Raw genomic sequence first — 7892 nt, 5'->3', positions numbered from 1 at the left:
CCTCCTTTTTCCTCTTTCTTCTCCTCTTCCCTTCCCCTTCTCCCTTCTTTCTCTCCTGCCTTTATCCCCTCTTCCTCCTCCTCCTCTTCTCTCCTTCCCCTTCCCCCTTCTTTCTCTCCTGCCTTTATCCCTTCTTCCTCCTCCTCCTCTTTCCTCCTCCTTCCTCCCTTCCCTTCTTCCTCCCCCTCCTGGCCAGAACGCCCTCCTTCCTTCCCTCCCGGGCGAGGGCCGAGCGGGGTTGCCGGGCGACGGGCAGCCACGCTCGGGACTCCGGGCGGCGATGTCGGGGCGGAGGGGGGTCGGGCGGCGGTCGAGGACTCGCGGGACCCGCCGCGCCGCCTCCTCCAGCACCCACGCCTTCTCCGCCATCTCCTTCAGGCCAGTAGACGGGCGGGGGGGGGGGGACTACAGAGCCCATCATCCCCTCCGGGCGCAGATCCCACCCCGCCGGCAGCACCTCCCTCGGCCGCCCGGGGGAATCGTCAAGGGGAGGGAGAGAGGGCTCGCTCCTGGACTACAAAGCCCCTCCGTTCCCTGAGACCGGGGATGATGGGCTCTGGGGTGGGCAGCCGTCCTTCGGTGTCAAGGCGGGGGGGTGGGGTGTCTTTAAAGGGAAGGAAACAATGAAGGAAATACACATACACAACTCCTGCCTGGGTATCAAAGGAGGCGGGAGTGTGGGGGGAAGGGACTACAGAGCCCATCATCCCTTCCTGGCGCAGGTCCCACCTCACCGGCAGAACCTCCCTCAGCCAGCACAGTCTACCTTCAGCCCTGGGACAGCGCCGGCGCCAGAGGAATCTCCAAGGGAAGGGATGGAGAGGTCACTCCTGGACTATAAGCCCTTCCTTTCCCTTCGTCTGGGGTGATGGGTTCTGTGGTGGATGGCTATCCTTCAGCCTCGGGGCGGTCTTTAAAGGGAAGGGTCTCACCAGACAAAGTGAAGCCGGATGGGGAGATGCAGGGACCCCAGAGGTCATCCAACCCACCCTTCTTGCCTTTAGAGCAAGGGACTCAATTCGATTCCTGCCCCAAAGCTCTTTTCTACAAAAAATAACTTTTTCTCTCTCTCTCTCTCTTTCACACACACACAACTCCTACCTGAGTATCAAAGGAGCCAAGGAGGGGGGGTCATCTGAAAAGGTGCTTCTAGACCCCTCCCTGATTGAGCCAGCCCTCACCTTCGCAGACTCTCCAGCCCCCCTCCCCTCCACCCCAAACCCCCTCCTCAAAGTCCCTGGGCCTTCCACCCGAGTGAGGAGGAGGAAGATGGGTTTTACTGTCTCTGCCTTCTCTTTCTAGCAACCTCAAGTCCCAGCCCTCCAGACAGACCACCGCCAAACAAACCCGGGATTCGCTCTACGCCGCCAGCATCGGACAGACCCAATGGCTCCAGATCGCCTTGCAGAAAGCCGAGACCCCCAACCAAGCAGACATTAATGTAAATCCACACCCCACTTCAGAAACCTGGGGGGAGGAGGGAGGGCGCCAAAACAATTAGGTTGACAATATATAAGCAAGCTAACAATGAATGTTTGCATGTATTGAAGTAGTATAGCTTTAAGAGGTAGTGTTGTAATATGGCAAATGATTTAGCTTTACTAGATAAGTGGTCAAAGCAATGGAAACTGCAGTTTAATGTTTCCAAATGTAAAATAATGCACTTGGGGAAAAGGAATCCTCAATCAGAGTATTGTATTGGCAGTTCTGTATTAGCAAAAACTTCTGAAGAGAAGGATTTAGGGGTCATGATTTCTGACAGTCTCCAAATGGGTGAACAGTGCAGTCAGGTGGCAGGGAAAGCGAGTGGAATGCTTGGCTGCATAGCTGGAGGTATAACAAGCAGGAAGTGGGAGATTGTGATTCCCTTATATAGAGCGCTGGTGAGACCCCATTTGGAATAATACTGTGTCCAGTTCTGGAGACCTCACTTACAAAAAGATATTGATAAAATTGAACAGGTCCAAAGACGGGCTACAAGAATGGTGGAAGATCTCAAGCATAAAACCTATCAGGAAAGACTTCATGAACTCCATCTGTAGAGTCTGGAGGACAGAAGGAAAAGGGGGGACATGATAGAAACATCTAAGTATGTTAAAGGGTTAAATAAGGTCCAGGTGGGAAGTGTTTTTAATAGGAAAGTGAACCCAAGAACAAGGGGGCACAATCTGAGGTCAGTTGGGGAAAAGATTAGAAGCAACGTGAGAAAGTATTATTTGACTGAAAGAGTCGTAGACGCTTGGAACAAACTTCCAGCAGATGTGGTTGGTCAATCCACAATCACTGAATTGAAACATTGCCTGGCATAAACATCGATCCATCCTAAGATAAAACACAGGACGTAGTAGAAGGGCAGACTAGATGGACCAGGAGACTAGAAGGACCAACCCACCCACCCCCGGTCTGGCTGACCGTCCATTTTCTTGGGGCCCAGGGCTTCTCCACGCTGCACACGGCCGCCTTGCACGGACGTCTGGACTGCATGAAGATGCTGATCGAGAAATTCAACATGGACATCAACCTGGCGAGCCTGCGGGGCTGGAGGCCCATCCACTTGGTGCTGGGCCAGGAGAGTAAAGCCATGGCCGTCGAGTGCCTCCAGTATCTGCTCAGCAAGGGGGCCAACGTCAACGTGTAAGCGGCACGAAGGGGCGGGGCCATCCCTGGACGCTGGGCACGGGGAGTTGTGTGCCCTATAGGTAGTCTTCAAAACTGTAGCCTTCTGCCGGGCTCTCTGGCAGGAGCCTCCCGAAAATTCAAGGGTACAAATTTCAGACACACACGCGTTTGAAAATTCAAAACAATGTTCTTTATCACAAAAGTCAAAATAAACAAAGCACTCTTTTTGTATTGCAAAGAGCACTCTTCCCAAAACAATTGTAGTCTGTACAATTTCCCTTAAGCGGTCATTAAGTACTTAGCCAGCAGCTGTGAAGAAACTTCACACCCCTTCTTCCTCCAACGAAGTGAGACACACACACACACACACACTGCTCTGCTTTGGTTTCAAAGGTGTGAAAAAGCAACAAAGTCCAGCACACAAGATTCCTGAGGAAACTGCAGCAGATATTCTTCCACAACGGCCAAACCCACATGCTGCTATTTATAGCAGCAGCCCTAATTACTGGAGCCCCACGCAAACACAGGTGGCCTCTCTTATTTCCTGTAATATGTCCTTGTTTGGTCTCTTCTACGCATAATTCTGCGCTTGCGTGGGTCCAAAACGTCATCATCCGAATCAATGGAAGATAAGGGAGATTGACTGCCTGGGCTGTGTGCCAAGCCCTCCTCTGCCGAGTCACTCCCACCTTCTTCTTCGTCTGAGGAAACTAAACTCTGCACTGATTCTGTCGGCAATAACACAGGCCTGTGACATCTTGAAGTTTCCCCTGCACCCACCTCCACATTCCCTAGGGCAGGAGCTGGGCCAGAGCCAACCACAACACAAAACAACAATTTAGTGGCTGAAGTTACAACGGCTCTGAATCAAGAATCAGGATAGAGCTAGAAGGGGCCACATGGAGGTCATCTAGCCCAACCCCTGTTCAAAAGCAGGAGGCCTTCCAGGTTTTCAGGAATCTAATACTATGTATGTATGTATGGCTATTGAAACGGATGTCCAAGGGCCGCCTCTATGTCAGTTGAGGCAGGCAGGGTTCCCTTGGGTCCCATTTGTTGGGGGTCCAGGGAAAGGGAGGGTCTTGCCTTCTCTTTCTGCTCAAGATCCCCAAGGACAATTGGGGGGCCACTGTGGGACACAGAATGCTGGACTCGAAGGGCTTTGGCCTGATTCAGCAGGGCTCCTCTTAGGTTCTCAGGTTCTTATGACTTCCCTAAAGCCCCCTCCCCGCCTTTTTTTGTCTCTCTCAGGCAGAATTACAACGGGGTCTCCCCCCTTCACAAGGCGGCCAGCGAGGGGCGCGAAAACTGCCTCCAGGTTTTGATTGACGCCGGGGCCAACGTCCATGCCCACGACAACGAGGGACAGGAGCCCATCGACCTGTGCAGAATGTGGGGCCACAGAGCCTGTGCCAAGTGAGTCAAAAGCGTGGGGAGGGGGGGGGAAACCAGGGCATGGCCACTTTCAAAGGGGCCCTTTGAGGTCATCTAGTCCAACCCTGGAACTGGAACCCAGAACTTGACAAGTTTGGCTTAGCCAAATACACAGGGAGAAATGAGTAAACTAGAAACATAGAAGATTGACGGCAGAAAAAGACCCCCTGGTCCATCTCGTATTTCTTCTCTACTATATCTTCTATAACCTCCATTGTGTATTATTGTGTATTGGACAAAATAAATAAATAAAATAAAAAATGATAGCCAACAAGACCCTGTCTTTTTCTTTTTTTCTTTCCCTTCTTTTCTTCACTTTTTCTCTCTCTTCTTTCTTCTTCCCTTTCCTCCTTTTTTGTTCTTTCCTTGTTTTTGTAATTATATTTGATTATTTCTTCTTTGTCTGCTTTTTTCCAAATGCAAATAACTAATCAAGTTATGTCTTTTATATGTGCATACTTGAAACACCATTGAAACGGAACGTTTTATATGTTCCAAGATGATTTGTCTATTTTTTCTCTTTTCTTTCTTTCTTTTTCTTTCTTTCTTTCTCCTTTGTATGTTTTGACTGTTTCTATATGTAGTAATTTAATAAAGATTTTTGTTTATTTTTTTTAAAGTTTGTCTATTTTTTCTCTTTTCTTTCTTTCTTTTTCTTTCTTTCTTCTTTGTATGTTTTGACTGTTTCTATATGTAGTAATTTAATAAAGATTTTTTAATTTTTTTTTTAAAACTTTGGCTTAGCGGTTAAGACCCCAGGTTGAAAAGCAAAGAAACCGAGAGTTCGAGTCCCACTTTGCCTCCCAGTGGAAGGTAGGTGAGGAGGGGGCTGCTTGACCTCTCTGCTTTGTCTCCCCACCCCCAGGCGTCTCTCCCACGCCACGTGGAAGGCCGACAAGAGGCACCAGCTGCGGGAGATGTGCAAACTGGAGTCCATCAAAGCCATGTGCGAGATGAAGCAAAGGCAGTTCCTGCAAAGAGAACAGGTAGACTTCGCCATTTACCTTCAGAGATAGGATGGCATGGATGTAAAAGATACGAAGGACGGTTGCAGGAACTGGGCATGGCTGGTTTAATTAAAAGAAGGACCAGGGGGGACAGGATAGTAATGTTCCAGTATCTCAGAGGTGGCCACAAAGAAGAAGGAGTCAAGCTATTCTCCAAAGCCCCTGAGGGTAGAACAAGAAGCAATGGGTGGAAACTAAACAAGGAGAGAAACAACTTAGAACTAAGGAGAAATTGCCAAAGTTTCATGAAGTGTTAATACCACTTTATGAAGCCTTGGTAAGGCCACACATTCAGTTTTGGTCTCCATGATGCAAAAAGAATGTTGAGACTCTAGAAAAAGTGCAGAGAAGAGCAACAAAGAGGATTTTAGGGGACTGGAGGCTAAAACATATGAAGAACGGTTGCAGGAACTGGGTTTATGGCTAGTTTAATGAAGAGAAGGACCAGGAGAGACAGGAGAGCAGAGTCTTCCAATATCTCAGGGGTTGCCACAAAGAAGAGGGAGTCAAGCTATTCTCCAAAGCCCCTGAGGGTAGAACAAGACGCAGTGGGTGGAAACTAAACAGGGAGAGAAGCAACTTAGAACTAAGGAGGAATTGCCAAAGTTTTATGAAGTGTTAATACCACTTTACAAGGCCTTGGTAAAGCCACACTTGGAATGCTGCCTTCAGTTTTGGTTGCCACGATGTAAAAAGGATGTTGAGACTCTAGAAAAAGTGCAGAGAAGAGCGAGAAAGAGGATTAGGGGATGATTGAAGGTTAAAATATATGAAGAACGGTCGCAGGAACTGGGCCTGGCTAGTTTAATGAAGAGAAGGACCAGGGGAGACAGGAGAGCAGCCTTCCAGTATCTCAGGGGTTGCCACAAAGAAGAAGGAGTCAAGCTATTCTCCAAAACACCTGAGGGTAGGACAAGAAGCAACAGGTGGAAACTACAGTATTTTTGGAGTATAAGACGCATTTTAGTTTGGGGGGAGAATTCTTTTCCCCATTTTCCTCCCCAAAAACTAAAGTGTGTCTTATACTCCAAAAAACACGGTATTTGTTTCATCCCAATTCCTAGGGCCACACGTTCATGCTTGTGGGTGGTCTTGAGGGCCCGAGGGTCAAGTGGATGGGGGTCATTTCATGCTGGGGAGGGGGCTGTCATGCCAAAGGCCGGGCAACCCAGAGGTCAACTCTGCCTCCGTTTTCCCCTTCAGAGGGAGATGAACGTCTGCAACGTGATGGCCTTCCGAAGTTGGCTGTTGGCGAAGGGCCTGCCGCTGCCCGCTCGGACCATCCTGGACCTGTCGCAAGTCCAGCGCCACTCGCTGACCCTCCGCAAGATCTGCGGCCAGATCTTCAGCCCCTTCCCCTCCCTGCACGGCCTCCTCTGGGGCTCCCACTCCGACTTGGGCCTCCGCGCGCAGCACCGCTACCGCCGTCACAAGCCCTGGAACTCCAGCACCAACCCGGCCTCCCAGCCGGCCACGTCCATCTTCCGCCCGCAGCTCATCTGCCTGGGCCTGCAGCCGGAGAAGCTGCGGCATCACGACTTCACCTCCTTCCTCTTCCTCTTCAAGGACCCGTTCGGGGAGCCGGTGATCCAGATCGACAACGTCGGGCGGGTCTCTGAAGTGCCGGATCTGCCCTACGAGGTCCTGCACCGCAGCCTCTACCCCAACAGCTGGGTGCCTCGCTTGGACGTGCCCGGCGACCTCCAGAAGGTGCCCATCTTTAACCTGAAGCACCGGAGGGGCCCGGGGCCTGAGCACTGGTGGACTGACCAGATGGCCCTCAGCCTACGGTTCACCCTGGACCCTGTCTTCCTCGGCGGACTGCAGGGACACATCTCCACCTACTGCAGCGCCGAAGCGTTCGGGCCCCAAAGCTCCGAGTTCGGAGTGCACAAAAGGGACCCCTTCCGTCCAGAGCGGATCGTCCCAACGGTCCAGCCCGTAGAGGGAGGGGGGCCTTGCGGACTTGCTGCCATGCCCCAGAGAGCAAAGGGGCAGGGACGCCCCCTTCTCCTCCAATGCCCCTTCCTCTATAATAAAAGTATTTTGATTGGGTTGATTCTACAACATTTCATAATTCATAGTAATAGTAATAGTAATAATAATAATAATAATCACCACGCTTGGGAAGCCCCCGACTGGTGATGAAATACGAAATCCAGCATAGTGATCTCGTTTGCTGAGTTGTATTGACTAATAATTAATAATAATAAATAATAAAAATAATAATAATAATAACAGCAGCAGTTAGGGAAGTTCACAGCAAGGTAGTCCTTGACAATAGCAATAGCATTTAGACATATGCCGCTTCCTAGTGCTTTCCCAGCCCTCTAAGCAGTCTTTCCTCCCTTCCTCTCCTTCTGTGTCTTTTTCTCTTTCTCTTCCTTCTTTTTTTTATTTCCTTCCTTCCTTCTAGCAATAGCAGTTAGATTCATATACTGCTTCTTAAGTGCTTTCCCAGCCCTCTCTAATTGGTTTACAGATTCAGCCTCTTGCCCCCAACAATCTGGGTCATTTGACCCACCCCGGAAGGACGGGAGGCTGAGTCAACCGGAAGGGAGGGAGGGAGGGAGGGAGGGAGGGAGGAAGGGAGGGATAGCACTTAAGACTTATCTACCGCTTTAGTGCCTTGATAGAAACATAGAAACATAGAAGACTGACGGCAGAAAAAGACCTCCTGGTCCATCTAGTCTTCCCTTATACTATTTCCTGTATTTTATCTTACAATGGGTATGTTTATCCCAGGCATGTTTAAATTCAGTTCCTGTGCATTTACCAACCACGTCTGCTGGAAGTTTGTTCCAAGGATCTACGACTCTTTTAAAAAATAAT

General features: G+C 49.9%; 1 protein-coding gene across 1 annotated transcript; it reads left to right on the top strand.

The window, feature by feature from the left end:
* The first annotated feature begins 229 nt into the window (after positions 1 to 229).
* On the top strand, positions 230 to 7205 carry ANKRD53 (ankyrin repeat domain 53). The gene is made up of 6 exons (XM_070756714.1): positions 230 to 378; positions 1303 to 1441; positions 2435 to 2634; positions 3871 to 4035; positions 4919 to 5039; positions 6264 to 7205. The coding sequence occupies exons 1-6, from the start codon at positions 281 to 283 to the stop codon at positions 7203 to 7205; spliced, it is 1665 nt and encodes a 554-aa protein (XP_070612815.1). The 5' UTR covers positions 230 to 280.
* Positions 7206 to 7892: the final 687 nt, after the last annotated feature.

The sequence above is a fragment of the Erythrolamprus reginae genome, chromosome 7 (genome assembly GCF_031021105.1).
Source record: "Erythrolamprus reginae isolate rEryReg1 chromosome 7, rEryReg1.hap1, whole genome shotgun sequence".
In the NCBI taxonomy this organism is placed as follows: Eukaryota; Metazoa; Chordata; class Lepidosauria; order Squamata; family Dipsadidae; genus Erythrolamprus; species Erythrolamprus reginae.
This window is presented reverse-complemented; position numbering and strand designations above follow the sequence as displayed.

Bases quoted from the DNA above. Each gene is read 5' to 3' on its own strand.
- ANKRD53 (XM_070756714.1), top strand. From the start codon at position 281: ATGTCGGGGCGGAGGGGGGTCGGGCGGCGGTCGAGGACTCGCGGGACC. The intron at 2,635-3,870 runs GTAAGCGGCACG...TGTCTCTCTCAG, and splicing joins AAGGGGGCCAACGTCAACGT to GCAGAATTACAACGGGGTCT. The intron at 5,040-6,263 runs GTAGACTTCGCC...TTTCCCCTTCAG, and splicing joins AGTTCCTGCAAAGAGAACAG to AGGGAGATGAACGTCTGCAA.